This window comes from Coenobita brevimanus, chromosome 33, assembly GCF_032717465.1.
Source record: "Coenobita brevimanus isolate Jiangsu-jjx chromosome 33, ASM3271746v2, whole genome shotgun sequence".
Lineage (NCBI taxonomy): Eukaryota > Metazoa > Arthropoda > Malacostraca > Decapoda > Coenobitidae > Coenobita > Coenobita brevimanus.
In genome coordinates this window covers 14912219-14929864 of record NC_136986.1, presented here as the reverse complement: position 1 = coordinate 14929864, position 17646 = coordinate 14912219, and the positions used below count along the sequence as shown (strand labels likewise).

Below are 17646 nucleotides of genomic sequence, written 5' to 3'. Positions count from 1 at the left end.
GTGTTTTATTCAGATCCTTCTATACTGTACTTTCAGCCCTGATTGTTCAAAAACAGGGCAACACTGAAAGAATCAATAAATGCTGTTCTTAAGTACCACGTAATACATCATCCACATAACCATACTTGAAATATTCCATCTCTCAATATTTATCTCCAGCTCTACTTTTTTTTTCTTTTTATCTTTACTTTTATGCTCACCGCTCTCGTAACCTTATTCTCTTCCACATGCATTGTCCTCCAGGGACGCACAGTCTTTCACTTAAGCTTCCTCCACTCTCTGCCTTAATACATGGACTAGATCCGCACATCCTGTAGCACTTTGGAAATTGTTCAGTTCATTCCTTATCGGATATTCAGACAGTTGTGTAACTTTTTTTTTATTATTCCTATACTACAATAGGATAAATGCAAGAAATGTGCTGTAATAAACGGTGTAAAGACCAGATAAAAACTCTATAGTTTTATAGCTCTGTCAAATTAACTTGTCCTTTTTTCTTTTTTTTTCATTTGTGGCTTATTTCACGAAACTCAGTGGCAGGAAGAGACAATACTACTTCTTGCTTTCTTTCCATAGCACTTCTCTGTGACTAGCATCATATTTTGGTTTTAATTAACTGTCACAAGTTAGCATTCGAGATGCAAATATGGCATTTTTAGGCCAATTTTTAAGTTAACAAAAATAAATGAAATGTATTACGTTTTGGTGTTGCATTATTCAAGGGGCCTCAGTAGTAATACTAATTAAACGATTTTCATTTGTACATGTTACAGGGCGACAATAAGATCTTTTGATGGTTCATACAAGAAGTTCTTTTTAAACTCTGAATCAAGTGCCTTTAGAGAACTTGGGAGCATGATGGTCGGGGGAGATGTTATGGACGGACTCAACGCAGCTCTGAAGATGAAGTGAGTTGGTTTTACTTACAGCGATACTTTTTTTTTTTTTAAATAACACAACAGAAGAAAGAAAAACAAATGGCTACAATAAAAAATCCATATACCAAATAACTGGTGTCCTCGATTCATAAAAATCTGTAACAATAGGGCTTGAACACCTGTAGGTTGAAGTTTGGGGGTAAAGAACTCGTGGGAAGCGGTTACAAGGAGATGCAGTTTAGGGAATTAAAGATTTGTGACAGGCGGAAGTTCTGCAATAAGGCAGTGTGACATTCCAGTCATGAGTGCTACCAAATGCCCATGTAGCAGAGGGGAAAGGCATGGAGAGGTGGCACAATGGATCCAACTTCATCTGAGCATTTGCCATACAAGTATCTGTAAAATAATAGAAAAGAGGCAATACTCCTTACCTGTTGGGGAGGAAGTTTATTTGTAATAATAGGGTTACTCATAATTCTAACAGCTTTGTTCTGAATTTGTCTGGTTGGTTTAGTGCAACCTGTCCCCATCCATTCCACAATGGTGAGCAATATTCCAGCTGAGAGCGCACATGACTCTTATAAACTACAGCTAACTGCTCATCAGTGAGGAAGCAACAAACTCTGTAAAAAAAAATCCAAATTTCTCTGAGGCAGTTTTAGCAAATGATCTGACATGAGAGGTCCAGGTGAGGGCATTGTTAAGTGAAACACCGAGAATTTCAATACTTTTGGAGATAGGAATATTAGTAGCACAGAAGATAATATAGGAATCTGGCAACATCTGCCTATTAGTAAACTGTATATATTTGGGTTTACTAGCATTAAATGAGACAAGGTTATTTTGTCCCCATTCAGTGATCCTAGATAAGTCTTGATTTATGTAGACGGTTGTACTGAGTTCTGAGTTTGAGATATTAAACTTTGTGAATGGGTGTTTAAGTGTCAATGAACTGTGATGTGTTGAGTCATTTGCATATGAATGAAGTGATTATGAGTGACAGATAAGTGATCATTAATATGAATTATGAATAAGGTTCGAGGCAGAACTGATTCTTGTTGCACACCAATGGTCACTGAGGGATATTTGAATGTACATCATCTACTATTATTCTTATATTTCTCTCGTTGAGAAATGAGGAAATCAGAGGAACAACAGATGTTAGTCCATCGCAAGGGAGTTTAGATAGCAGGGAATTGTGCCAAACTCTGTCAAAAGCTTTAGAAATATCAAAGACTACTGCATCAGTTTCTTCATGCTGCTCAGCTGATTGATGAATGGTGTGAGTCAGGAGACTGAATATATCAACAGTGGATCTTTCGTGGCGAAAACCATACTGCCTATCACTAATTAAGTTGTTGAATTCATTATGTTTATATTATGTGCTTATTCATTGCAATTTCCAATACTTTACCAAGAGAAAACGTGATAGATATTGGTCTGTAATCCGAGGGGTCAGAGGAACTTGCCTTTTTCAGAACTGGGTTGGTAGTCGCTTCTTTCCAAGAACTAGAGAATGAAGAAGTACGTAAGCATAGCCTTAATAAATTAGCTAGAACATAAGCAAGTTCTGGGAACCACTTTTTCAAAACAACTGGAGGAATTAGATCTGGGCCTGGAGATTTGTTGGCTGGTAAACTGTCTAGGAAGGATTGTATGTATCTAGTCTGTATTTTAAGTGTAGCAGTTTCGGGAGAGTCAAGTTCTAGTACTAGGACGTTCTAGCTGACTTCTTGTAATGTAGCAATTCTTGCAGATGTACTAGTATTCGCTTTACCATGTGAGTCATTTGTAATGTTAGTCTGAAGATTTTAGTGGGTGAATGGGTGATGACTTGTTACATAATTTTTTGGTATTTCAGAGATACGTTGACTGACATATGATAATTAAAGATACTGGGATGCTTGCATGAAAAAATTTGATTCTTTTATGTATGTAAATCTTTTGTCATATACATTTGCAGTAGAAAAGAAAATATCTAATGTACTGTATATGAAGAAATGAAAAAGAAAAGAAAAATGTTTATCGGCATTATCAATTATTTACGAGTATTTTTTTGTTCTACTTTACATACCGTATATTATGCACTGTCTTACGTTACTGTTTAAGATAATTTATTATCATGATTTTTAAAAATGTGTCCAAATCAGGATGTAAGCACCAGATCCCGTTCCTTGAAGTCCAGCAGTCCCTCTACGTACTGTACCATACACCTTCACATGTCATCACTTTAGCACTAACATCCACCATACATATTTAAAACATGCTAAGGCTGTCTCACACAGGACTGGTGTACTGGCATCAGCGAGGTTGTCGTTTCGACATGTTAGCGGGTCTGATAGTAGGTCAGTAAAGTCTGCTTTTTAACGAAATTCAAATCCATAAACTGTTCCCTGCCCCAGCAGGGATTTGAACACGCATCCATTGGGATATGAGAACACGTTTCTGCCGACTCGGTCACAGATGGATGACGATCATTATCACCCAGGGTCCTTCTCTTAAACCTCATTATCGTCCGCCTTTAGCAAGAGAGAGATAATACACTTGCCAGTGTCTGTGTGTCTGTCTGTCTGTGTGTCTTTATGTGTATCTGGTCCCATCATGTATCAAAAAAGATGTAGACGAATTTTCACCAAACCTTCGGGAAACAGCAACTATGTCGATGTGCAGAAGCCTATTTCTTTTGGTGTGGATTTCATCAATGACAGCCGAATGTCAGCCGTCATATATTTTGTAATATGGAAGGGATTTTTGCGAAGCGCGGTGACTGAATTCCCTAGAGTTTTGTTAATTATCTTTACATTTATTTTCCAGGTAATTTGTACCTTATCCAACGACATATTTTGGCAGGCGATTAGCATTCGGCCCTCGAATGCATTTGTTTCATTTATTTATGTTTCCTCAGACGACAGTGTTCGGCTTTAGGCAGATCTCTGGTCATGAAGTGGTAAATGGATGACCGATCCGTCCTCACCTGTTTGAAAAATCTCTCCAGACCTGAATGACATTGCTTGGAGACAGCATGGATGAAAAGTCAAATGTCACTGGACTGAAGGTAACAGTAGGACTTAGGGGTCACGCTAGTGCTTTTGTCGACTGTTTTTATTCTCGACCATTTATAGCAGTGACTTCCATGTGATGTAATTACTTAATTACTTATTATCCGGAGAAGACAAACTATAATTCTATATGGGGATAATTTATTTGGTAATTTTTACCTCACAAAGAGTCATGGCAATAGTCTGAGAACAAAAGAAGCCAGAGGAACACTAATTATAACTATAACTGAGCAAAACTTATGATGATTTTTTTCTCTTTTAATTTTTCATAATATATCATAAACACATTTTTGCCTGCAGTTCTGGATCTCCAAAACTTTATCATACAGATCCAAGAGTTAAAAAAAAAATGCGAGTAAACACACCGATACAATTTTCCAGAATAGCGAAAAAGTACTTGTTTTAGGTTTAGTCTTTTTGCAAAGCAATGCATCTCTGTCAGACACAGGCCCTTATTCTTTTTGGGTAAGAAGGCTCCCTAGCACCTCATTCGTAGCGATTTATTTTTGGATGTGGCTGGTTAATATCTTTTTGCACGTTATTTATGCAGAGTACCGCGATGTTTGGAGGATTTATACAACACAGAGTATAACAATAAAGTGCAATAAGCAACAGAAGTCGCTTAGGAAATGATGTTATGGAGCTTCCTTAGCCAGCGATATTACGGGCCACAATAGCTATTTCTACAGTAACCCCTATATGAACTAAGTCTGTTACATGTCACTGAGAGTGAACTTAGAATACTGTCTGGTATTAGTCAGTTATTACTGAGAGAAAATACAACGCGTTTATAATTGATTTATTTTTCCCTTTGCAATAAAACATTCGGTGGCATAGTGACAGAAACCTCTAAACTAAGGAACATTGGACTAAATCGCCAAAGTTCAAGGTAGTTTTCATGCTACATTTGTTCACTAAATACCTTATGTTATCATTTTACGATCCCCACACGATTATACTGAAGACTTTTAGAGGATTAACCCGTGACGTCCTGAGCTATTTCGCACCTCCGACAACCCCCAATCCCGAGGTATTTTCGATTTTTTTTTTTTTTTAGCTAAAACCTCCGCTTTTTGTGAGAAACATCAAAATTTCATAGAGAAATCGCTCACCTGAGGTTTAAAATACTCGATCCAGATAGCAGTACCTCCTTACTTGACTGGGTTTTCTAACAGGCTGGCACCAAAGAAAACGAGTTCTATGAGAGGGTAACTATTTCACACCACTCATAAACGGTATTTATTTATTTACTTGGTACGAATTTATATGTAGTACGAGAGTATATTGGTTTTCAAACAGTAATATAGGCATTAAAAACATTGTTTCACTCACTAACTCATCACCATACCTGACCTTCTTTTGCCACATTACCTGATCATCATTTCTGACTGTTTCTTCCTCAAATGCTAAGTAAACTTTGTCCTCCACATTGTCATTGATTGGGGAATCACTCTGGCCCTGAATGTCTTTATTGGCCAGGTCACTGGTAACAGGTGAATTGCCGAGACAATGGCGTGCAGAAGGGGGGTGGAGGTTATGCGGTGTAAGGCATTGTCCCTGCTTGGCATCTTGTAGAGGAATAGAGGAAGGTGTCCCATGTATACATGCGAAAAATCACGCACGAAAATTTAAAATTGTGCAAATTAGGGACCTTGCAATTGCACGATGTACCAGTACGTCGTCGGGACTGGCAAATGCAAAATGTTGCAACGTACCCATATGTCGACGGGACGGGGCGGGTTAAAAGCCAGATACAGCTTTCAAGAATCCCTTAATATCAGGGTGAATACAGTGATTTCAGTAGAACTAAATAGGAAATACGTCCTCCAAGTAAAGGAATTAAGAGAAACTTCAAAAATAAAAAAGAGATGTACCGTAGTGCCATAACTTTAAGTATTAGTGTAAGTTAATATAAGCTAGTATTGTAAGTGCAATCTTAAGCTTAAGTATTGTACATGATTTAACCGTTAAGTTCTATATTTAAGTCTAGTCTTGGTTGATATTCATAATCTGAACATAATTCTACTATTGATAGCGCTAAGTCGAGTTTTGATGTGAATATGACTAGTGTTTATACATATGAACCAGCCGTTTCCAACAAAGACGTATAACCGCGGGAATTTTAGCAGAGATAAAAAATCGCGAATGTCTTCCTTTATATTCTGATCTAGAGATTTACCTGGCAAATTTAATAGATTTTCCCCTTTTGAACCAAGCAGTTGTGATTGAGAGTTGACTGAATTAAGAATATTGAAGATTGTCATTTGTGAAGCGTGAAATTCATGTTGTTAAGTCGGGGTTACAGTCACATAGGCATATGTAACTGACATGGGTAATAAAACTGTTCGAATCCCTAATTAATTTGGCTTCATTATGATTAATGTTCCTGTACGCTTATTACAAAAATTTTAAACATCATAAGTCCATTATATTCTACGTATGTTGAGTGCAAACGCTGTCTCTTCGGTATTCTTTGGATATCTATTAAAAAAAACATATTACTAATTAGTCATTTAAATTTTTAGCAATTTCTTGAACACTGTTTGGTTTTAGTATGGAAAGAAAGAAGGAGCTAGCCATGAACAATGAGACCCGTCGCTTCCTCTTCATTCATTGCAGGTTAGTGCCCACGCTCTCAACCCCCCATTTTTTTTCTCTCTCTTGTGTATTAAGTCATCAAATACTTTTGTGAGTTAAATTAGTAATATTTTCCCCTAATCCTTCTTGTGCTGAATAGTGAGACCGTCGCTCCTTTTCATTGTTGCAGACGAGAGTTACGGAGGGCCATGGCTCACATTCCAAGGATTCGAGCGTTCTAGCCACGTCCTAACCTCTAACACACTAAATCACCCCCCCCCCTTTAGTTCGTGGAATCAAAGTGATATTGGCTGGTCCATTTGATTACGGTCCATGTGATTACTGATCCCATTGATTATTGTGTCTAGTTAATATAAGATTATTCAGTTATTGTTCATTCAGTCTTAGAGAATATTCTTTGGTGATAAGCTTTAGGTTCCTTCCCGACGAGTCCATCAGAGACCACGGGACTATATCCATGCGTATCAGTATATTGGAATATTAATCTACTGTGTAAAGATACACATTTCTGGAGTTATACTGTAAATCCTGATTATTGATTATTAATTTTGTTCGTGAATCTTCATATTTCTGGAAAGTGTAACAGTATTCTTTGAATATTTAGTTTGAGAAGATCCATATGGTTGTTGATATATAGATCCTCATTATATTTTGTTTGGTATCATTCCCAGTTTGAAGTGTAATCTGTATCTCTGTTCTCAATACTAAGTAAATTTTAGGATTTTGAGTTTGAATTTTGCTATCCTTTATGGAGTAGTATAGACGAGATTGAGTGGCCCGTAAGGTGTGCTAATATCTAACTGCTCACGCACTCTTCAAAAGATCACGCTACCCCATTTTCCATAATTTATAAAAGTCCCAGCATTACATTGGTGTCATTTATTGGTGACTAATTGTCAACATTACAATGGTGGCCAAATTTTTCCGGCGTTACACTGAAGGTATCTAAATTCTGATCATTACCCTGGTGACTAGTTCTCAGCATCATGTTGGTGCTGTATCAAAAATTTCCGTTAATACTGTACATCCTTTGGTTAATCCTTTTATTGTCCATATGTCTCTCAGCTAAATATATATTTCTTGGTTCGAGCCTAAATGAACCATTATTTATGTCATTCTCAGGAATGGTTTATTCACGTGAAGGGTACGTTTATTAAAACTGAATACTCTCTATTGTTTTTTAACCTTTTAATATTAAACAGTTGAAAAGCCATATGTCAGCTGAATTTATAAGAGGAAAAAACGTGTAGATGAATTGGCATGTGACGAAGCGCCAGGATTCTAGAGGATTGAATGATGTATGAAAGATTATGTGGCCCATTCTACTGGGCATACTATGCATTATCCTCCCAGTATCGAATATTCTGTTCTTATATATCATACCTCATGCTGTTTCTAGGTAGTGAAAGCGTCTGGGTTATTTATTTTCTTTTTTTTTACTTTTTTTTTTTCAGGAGTGCCCATCTTGGTTCCCCTCTAAACATGCAGCTCGTAATATCCCGGAACTTTGCAAAACTAGATGGCACTTCCCCCTTGTATCTAGGCAAGGAAAAGCTGTTACAGGTTTCGGTAGCCTGGCCAGTGCCTCATGATGCCCCCTACACACATCAGATTGATAAATGCCTGAGGATTATATCGCAGGTGGGTAAGATAATTTAATCTTTTGGCTTAATATATTTTTACACGAAATCACTCCTTATCTGAGTAACAATGACTGCGGGTAGCATTGCTGCTAAAGATATCTTTGTAGTAAAGAAGTTATTAATTTCACAAGGATGGTATCTTACATTTTCAATTTTTCCAACCTCCAAACATTTTTAGCCAGTTGCGGAAAAATCCCTAGTAGTGAACGAGTCATCATTAACGCCAAGTATTCGATGAGTTATATCGATCATATATATGGGGCTGAATGGATTAAGATAAATCGATACCTACATCGAGGGGAAAAACGGCAACAATGTAAGTAAATTATCTATCTGTCTATATATTGCCAGATGCTTTAATTCCATACGGGGTAACCACAAACAAATCGCCTCCACGTCGCCCTGTCCCCTGCCATTTCACTGCCCTGCTCACAACTCACACACCCCTCTCTCATAATTATACCTCTCCACTCCATCCTTCCATCTCATCCTTGGCCTCCCCCTCCCCTCTCTCCCACGCCACCTCACTCGCACTCTCATTGTCAGTCTCTCACTCTCCACCCTCTACACATGGCCAAACCACCTCAGTGTGTTTCTCCTAATGCTTCGTATCACATCCACATTCACATCACAGCGCTCCTTCACATCCTCATTTGTCAATCTGCCTCTCCATCTGACTCCACATGCTCCTCTCAAATAACTCATTACTACGGCTCTTACTCTTGACTTGTGTCTCTCCAACAACGTCCAAGCTTCACTTCCATACGTTAGAGCTTGTATCACAAAACTGTCATGTAGTAACTTTTTCACTTCCCTGTTTCTTGTCACTGTCTTCAAGGAACCAAGAACCTTTCTTCTTTGTTGTACTCTTATGTTAGTTATTATCACTGTAGGGGGTCTTGATTATTAACTAACTTAAAGCGGAATAACAACTCACCATTATTTACAGTATGTGGAAATGGCGTTTTGATCAGTACTCAGTTTAAATATCTGCAGGCCTAATAAATATGCTGAGTACTTAGCTGCGGTGTTGATGGTATTAGGTGGCAGGAATGATGAAGCTGGTTGCTGTAGAAGGTTCGAGGCAAGTGTGTTTACTGTCTGGTGGCAGGGAAAGAACTGAACAGCTGCAAGCAGCTTGGTGCACGAGGTAAATTAAACTTATCAGTGAATATATTACTAAGTATGTTGTTTTCTCCATGACCATATTTATCTCTAGTGATAAATAATATCTTGCCCAATATACATATTACAAGAATTTATTTACAAAGAAATGTGCTGTCATGGGTGGGAAATTCAAACTCGAAATCCACGACACACTCCCTCGCCCAAAATATGTACAATAGTTACAGCTGTCCCATCCCAGTCAGGGTCCGCCATAGATGGAAGAAACCGAGAGAGGTGCGACGTGATGTCCTTAAAGGGGCACACCGGTTATTTACTGGTGTAGGGGAGTGTTGGGTAGTGACGGTTTGGCTGTCATCTTTCATTTCTAAATCAATTTCTAGTGGATACAGCCTAACGACCGGTCTAGTGGCCAAACTGGCTCTTGTCCTCAGCTGCACTACTCTACATTCTTGATCAGGACCACATAACAATTTGGTGACCCAACATAGTTGCCATAGAAGTGGAGGCCTATCATTGTGTATCAGCAAGATGTCCCCAACTTGAGGCGCTGCCTTCCCCCTCTTGAATGTTACTTGACGATGTTGCTCCCTGAGCGATACTAGGTAGTCAGTGGTCCATCTCCTCCACAGATCTCGTGAGGTCTTTGTCAAGTACAGGAGACGTAGGTTTATTTCCGTATTATTCCGCCAGGTGACGTTCATGAGATCATCATCCCTGACTTCCTGTTTCAGAAACTGCCTAAGATGCCTTTCATTAATAAGTTGTGAAGGAGTAATAGGGAGTGGATCATCAAGGTCACCATATGTATATCCAAGTGGACGGTCATTGACTGTGGCCTCGAGTTCCAATAATACCGTATCCAACTCTTCAAGGGTTACTAAAGGTCGACCCAATACCTTTCTCAGGCCTGCCTTTAAGATGCCTATTACTCTTTTCCAGATGGCACCAAACCATGGTGCCCTGGCCGGTATAAACCGTGTTTCACAGTTTACTTTTACCAATTCATTCTGTGACCTCGTATCGTTTCTTAACCCCCTCAATACACTGGTTCTGTTTATAAATGTAGTGGCATTATCGCTAATTATGAGTTCAGGGAAGCCCCTCCTGCCACAAAACCGACGGAAGGCATGAATGAAGAACTCACAGGAGAGGTTTGACGCCGTCTCAATGTTTATAACCCTAGTAACTGCACAGGTAAACAAGACTAAGTATAATTTTCCTACGGTACCCTTTTCTTTAATGGGTAGAGCACCTGTGTAGTCTACTTTTGTTACTTGAAATGGATTCACTTCCTGAACCCTAAAGTACGGTAAGGGCAGAGCCTGTACAGCCCTATGTGGGGTACCTTGTAGCCTTATACAAGTTATACATTTTCTTAAAACATTCCTTATAACTTGTCTGATCCTAGGAATCCAAAATCTTTGTCTTCTGTAACTTACAGCATAGCTTACTCCACTATGGCTACACACCTTGTAGCAGTACTCAGAAAGGAGAGCTGCTAACCTAAATATTAGGATAGGGTACTTTGCTTCATCCTTTAAGTCTGACAACTGTAACCTACCCTTACAATGCAACAGCACACCTTCCATATAGAGGCCTAACTGCTTCACAATATTACTTGGTGTGCCCTTTCCAGTGGACAAATAATGGTACTCCTCATGGTACTCTTCCATTTGAGCTAACTTAATTATTACTGATTCTGCTGTCCTTAATTCCAGCACAGTCAAATAAGCTGGCATTGCCTCGTGTGCTTTGTCTCCTATCTTTCAGTGTCTTGATAAATCTCAATACCCATGCCATCACATGCTCTGTCTTCACATAAGAACCATATCGGTCCCATTTCAATAGGGCAGGAAGGGTTACCGATACTGGCAATGACAGGGTCTCTTCAAGGAGACAACCCGCGGTTGTGTCCCCAACTTCCTCAATTGGACCATTTTCCGGCCACTTATTTTGGTAATGTAGCCATGTGGGCTCTCCCCACCACAAAGAGGAACCTATTACGGACGCATGTGACATCCCTCTGGAAACTGTATCACAAGGGTTGTCCTTTGTAGACACATAACGAAATTCAGCATCAGGGACTAAGGCCTTTACTTCATCAAATCTGTTCTGATCAGTGACAGGCAACAGTTTTTTACTAGACAACCAGTATAGGGTTATCTGGCTATCCGTCCAGAGGTATATATTTTCTATGCTTAACTCGTCTGCATAGGCCTAATAAATATACTTGGCGAGACGAGCTGCTAGCATGGCAACAGTCAGTTCTAATTTTGGTATAGTGAGGGATTTAATAGGAGTTACTTTGGCCTTTGCCATAGCTAATCTACTACTTCCCTCACTGACTAAGTAGGCTGCCACACCATAAGCAATGGTGCTTGTGTCGCTAAATAGATACAGCATGATCTTTTTACTATCAGTGACTTGGTGGGGAAATACAATATTGGTACTGTTAATCATATCCTCATGTATCCCCTGCCATTCATCCTCCATATCTTTCGGTATGGGAACATTCCGCTCACATTCAATACGCCATAGATCTTGTACAAATTTTCTTGCACGGATGGTCACCAACAATAATACTCCCAGAGGGTCAAACACACCTGCAGTTATGCTCAACACCTTACGTTTTGTCACTACTGTGGGTCTACTTTCGTGTCCCTTCACTTGCAACATGTCCTTGTCAGTTAGCCAATTAATGCAAAGTACCTTCACCTTGTCCTGAACATCAGAAGCCAGTCCCTTTAGGTGGAGTTTCTTCCGCAATTTCACACTGGTTTTTACCCCCTCTCTTAACCCGCCCCATCCCGACGTTTTCTGGGCAGTGGTACGCCCCAGTCCCGACATTTTTGGACCTTTTTTTTGGGGGGGGGGTTCAAACATCTGCTTTTGGTGAGAAACATCGAAAATTCACAGAGAAATCGCTCACCTGAGGTTTAAAATACTCGATTCAGGTATGAGTACCTCCTTACCTGACTGGGTTTTCTAACAGGCTGGCACCAAAGAAAACGAGTTCTATGGGAGGGTAACTATTTTATCCACTCATAAACAGTATTTATTTATTTACTTGGTACGAATTTATATGTAGTACAAGAGTATATTGGTTTTCAAACAGTAATATAGGCATTATAAGCATTGTTTCACTCACTAACTCATCACCATTCATGACCTTTTTTTCCCATATTACCTGATCATCATTTCTGACTGTTTCTTCCTCTAATGCTATGTAAACTTTGTCCTCCACATTGTCATCGATTGAGGAATCACTCTGACCCTGATGTCTTTATTGGCCAGGTCACTGGTAACAAGTGAATTGCCGAGACAATGGCGTGCAGGGGGGGGGAGAGGTTATGCGGTGTAAGGCGTTGTCCCTGCTTGGCATCTTGTAGAGGAATAGAGGAAGGTGTCTCGTGTATACGTGCCAAAAATCACTCGCGAAATCACTCACAAAAATTGAAAATTGTGCAAATTAGGGACCTTGCAATGTTGCCGCGTTAATTCACGTCGCCGGGACATGAGTGCACATCATGTGCGGACGTTAATTCACGTCGCCGGGACGGCACGGGTTAAGGACAAATTAGCATTTGAAAATACTCTCAGGGCATCCCAATACAGTTGTTGTAAAGCCTCCCTCATCTTCTACGGTTCCTTGCAAATTGTCAATATACAACCCTTTCCTTAATTTATGAATCAAGGCCGTATCCTCCTGAACCACTGATAAATGTTTTTGAATGGTGGCATTCAAGAGGAATTGAGAACAAGTGGCTCCAAACAATACTGCCTTGAACCTATATATCAAGTAGGGGCTATTTAGATTTAAAGGTTCAATAGGCCAAAGAAGTTTAGTGGCATCCCTATCCTTTTCATATAATTCCACCATAAGAAATGCCTTCTCGATGTCACTCCCCTAGGCAAAACGATGACACTGAAAGTGCAACAATATCTGTGTGAGGTCATTAACCAAAGATGGGCCTGCGTGTAAGCAGTCATTCAGACTATATGCCCTCTCATGCTCTCTAGCTGAATAACCAAACACTAATTGGTGTTGTTAAGCTATCTTTAGTGACACTATGATGAGCTAGATAGTGTACAGAATGGCCTACCAGACTCTTGTCCTCCACCTTTTCTATGAATGCTCTTTCTAGTTGATCCTGAATGACTTTACTGTTTGCAGTAGTTGAGATCCTTTATGAATTTACGCTGCAAACCTCTTAATCTGCCCAAGGCTAACTTACTGTAAAGTTACCAGGTAACTTATCAACGTTTTCTTTCCACAGTAAATCCACAACATATTGTCCCTGTTCTTTGGAATATTGCACCGTTTCACAGAAGTTACCTAATACCTTCTTTCCCTTCTTATTGGTCTTATTGTGACTAATACCTATGTGATCAAAGTCCCATAGAGCTGTCAGATCCTTGATTTCTGGAGTGCTGTTCCTGCCATCAGTATCTGCTCATTCCTTTTTTTGGATCTACTGCCAGTTTCAGAACAGTTACCAGCTCTACATGAGTACCTTCTTCTTCTGACTGATAAGTGCCACTCAGTGTATAACCATAAATCGTGGGTAACAAAATTATGCCTCCTTCACTAATATAGCCAGCGTGTCCAAAGTAATAAAAGACCTGCCCGAATCAACAGTTCGACCTTATCCCCACTAGTGACACTTGGATCAGCTAACTTGTAGCCCCGAGCTTTCAGATCCCGCACATTATGTTGCAGACCCCTTCCCTGGCTTATAGTTAGGTAGTTCGTCTACAACCACCGCCCTCAACTTGCGCACTTTTCTATGATGGCGGTAAAACAACTCCACTACCTCATGGTCATCACTTTCCATAGATCCAGTAAATCCTTGTAGTTGTAAATGCTCCTTTCTCATCTTGTTTACCTGAATCGTTGGCAACAACAGTGCATTACGACTCAAAGCCACAGCCATTGTCACTGCTGGTTCTTGCGTTACTGTTTGTTCATGGGGTTTAGAACGAGAAGTCGGACACAAATAATTGAAGTGTTTCTGCTGGCAATGTCGGCATGGCCTTACTTTGGGATTTGTATGACCCTGACTACCATGATCTGCCGACAGTCACCCGACACACAGCTTAAATTGCTTTGCACTCTTTAATTTTGCCTTCTTTGTTTTATACTTTGCACAGTAAGCCTCAAAATGTCCTGGTTTAAAACACAATTTACATCCATTCCTCTGCGTAGGTTCAACGTGTTTCACATGCTTCACTGCATATGCTGCCGTAGCGGTCGCACCTAATGTTCCAAGGGATTCTGTCTACTTTCAATATTACCCACTTCCGTCTTTAGCACACGAACGTAATCATCCTCATCCAACCACTTCTCTTTAAGTTCACGTTTGATCACTTCCGAAAGTGTACTAGGGAGTTTATTATGCAACAAAACGGCACGAATTTCACTCACAGTCACTCCCACTGCACGTAGCGATTGTAACTCACATTCAAAGATGCAGAAAAGTCTTTTAGTTCATTCACTTCGTGAGCTGGAGGAGGTAAATTACATAATTCTGCAATGTGAGCAGCCTTAATGCGATCTTCTTGACTGTATGTATTCTTCTGTATGTATTCTTTAAAACTGTGACTGCTGTTTCATAACTAGCTGCTACCAAGCTGAATCCACTAATAATTCGGAGAACTTGATCACTTCATTGTCCCTTAAGATATGTAAATTTCTGGATGTCTGTCGGATCAGTTCGGGAGTGCACACTACAGCCAAACAGCTCCCAAAAATCCAGTCACTGAATCGGATCACTATCAAATATTGGCAATTTCATAGGAGGCAATTCCCGATGCTTTCCGACTCTCTGCTTTCTCTTGCACTACCGAGTCCCTTGCGGGTAATTCTTGAGCACTTTCTAAATCGATCAAGTGTCTGTTGACCTTATTAACATACTCCATGTCACTGATCACTTCTTCTAGGTCTTCATCAGGATATAATTCATAGAGTTCCTGATTTTAAGACTCGATCTCAGCAAGGATCTTCTCAACCGTCACTTTCATACCTTTGATGTCAAGAGCCGTTGCCACATGTTCTGTAATCTGTCAAATTAGTGGCCAGTTTAGTGATAGCTCCCCTTTTGCCTGGTCTAAGCCTCCTTAAAGATTTTATTTTATCCATTTTTAACGATAGGCCAATTAAGTGAAAGAAGACAGCAAATGCAGAATTTTAAGTAAATGTAGTCTTCCCTGGGCAAAATCCAAAAATAAATAAATAAAACTAGGCCGAAATTCAAAATTTTAATTTTGACAACTAATTTTGTCAAGCTCCCGTGAAGGTGGTATGTTGGGCAGTCCTGGAGATCAAACCCCAAACCCCCTTACGAGCTGCTTGTTGCCCAAGAAAGCAACACGCTCTATCCAAAAGGCCATCCAACACCCGTAATAATCCCCAATTATTTATCAATAGATATAATCTTGGTCACGGCACCAATTTATGTTAGTTATCACTTTAGGGGGTCTTGATTATTAACTAACAAAGCGGAATAACATCTCACCATTATATACACTATGTGGAAATGGCGTTATGATCAGTACTCAGTACAAATATTTGAAGGCCTATTAAATATGCTGAGCACTGAGCTGTGGTGTCGATGGTATTAAGTGGCAGAATGATTAAGCTGGTTGCTGTAGAAGGTTTGAAGCAAGTGTGTTTACTGTCTGGTGGCAGGGAGAAAACTGAATATCTTCGACCAGCGTGGTGAGCGAAGTAACTTAAACTTATCACTTACCGGTACTATATATCTAAATATGTTGTGTTCTCCATGGCCATAGTTATCTTTAGTAATAAATAATATTTTACCCAACATATATAATACAAGAAATTATTTACAAAGAAATGTGCTGTCGTGGGCGGGAAACTCAAACCCGAAATCCACGACATCTTTCAAGCACTTCACCCTCCACACTTCCATCCTTACTCATCATACTACCCAGGTACTTGAACGTACTCACATCTTCCATTTCCTCCTCATCCAGCCTGACTTCACTTCCCTCGAAGACCATAACTTTACTCTTCCCTACATTCACCTTTAGATTCCGTTTTTTACACGCTCTTCCAAACTCATCCACCAAGCCTCGCAGTTTCCCTTCGTCTTCACTTAACAACATAGTATCATCTGCTAACAACAGTACAGGGAGTTTCCAAACACTGCCCTCTCTCATTAGGGACTCTCCTACATCCACTGCCCTACCTTGTATCTCTTTTATAACCCCATCCATGTACAGATTGAACAACCATGGAGACATGACACATCCCTGTTTCAACCCAACCTTCAAATAGAAAAATTGACTCAGTTCATTATCCACACGCACTGCAGCCTTAGCATTCTCATACGTACTCTTCACAGCATTGAATGACTTCCCATCTACTCTGTATATTCTTAATACTTTCCACAATCCTTGTCCATCCATTCTGTCATAAGCTTTATCCAAATCCATGAAGGCCACTTACAATTTCTTTCCCTTCTTTAGATTTTCCACCAATGATCTAGGAATGAATATCTGACCTACACAACGTTTTCCCTTCCTAAAACCTCCCTGTTCTTCTTCAACTAATTCCTCTGTTATTTTCCTAACTCTGTCAATAAGTATCCTACCATATACTTTTCCCTATTACACTAAGAAGGCAAATGCCCCTGTGACCACCACCCACTTCTTTTTCCCCTTTCCCTTTGTACACGGGAATAATTATACCTGACTTTCAATCCTCCGGGACTACCTTCCTACCAGGCCAATCTGCACATCTTCCACATCCATTCTACCACTATCTCTCCCTCATGCTTCAGCATTTCACAACACACTCCATGAATTCCTGGGGTTTCCCCATTTTGACTTTCTTCATTGCTTCCACAACTTCTATCCCACTATCTCTCATCTATAAAAGATGTAATAAGTTCACATCCCTAAGAAAAAAAAAAAATCAATCAGATAGCCAGAGGCTCCTCCATTTATGAATGACAGAGTAGGCACCATCCGTCCTGCTATGCCTATGGAGAAACCTCCTCGCAAGTGCCCCAGACTCGGAAGCAGGACTAGCATGTGACGGACAGTGAGGGGAACAAAACAATCATCACAAAATGGTTGAGCCCCACCACACATTAGGGACTCATGACTAATCTATGAGTGCCCAGTGTATGGTTGGGCAACAGCCACATCCAATTGTTAAGACATGGAGGAGAAAACCCTTGGCACTACCACCCTTTGAAAAACATCCCTTGATTTATTATTGAAAACAGCATCCCACAGGTTCTGGCAGCCAATAAGAATCACATATCTCAAGTATGGAAGCAGGAAGGGGGTAGTTGACAGGGATCATCGAGA

At 39.9% G+C, this 17646-nt stretch overlaps 1 protein-coding gene across 1 annotated transcript in view; it reads left to right on the top strand.

Annotated features, from left to right (window-relative positions):
• Positions 1 to 17646, top strand: part of LOC145395799 (ionotropic receptor 93a-like) — a 58888-nt gene that overhangs the window by 23857 nt on the left and 17385 nt on the right. Inside the window, exons 7-8 of the mRNA XM_080269336.1 lie at positions 774 to 908; positions 7990 to 8176. Of these exons, the coding sequence (XP_080125462.1) occupies positions 774 to 908; positions 7990 to 8176 (322 nt within the window). The remainder of the gene's footprint in view (positions 1 to 773; positions 909 to 7989; positions 8177 to 17646) is intronic.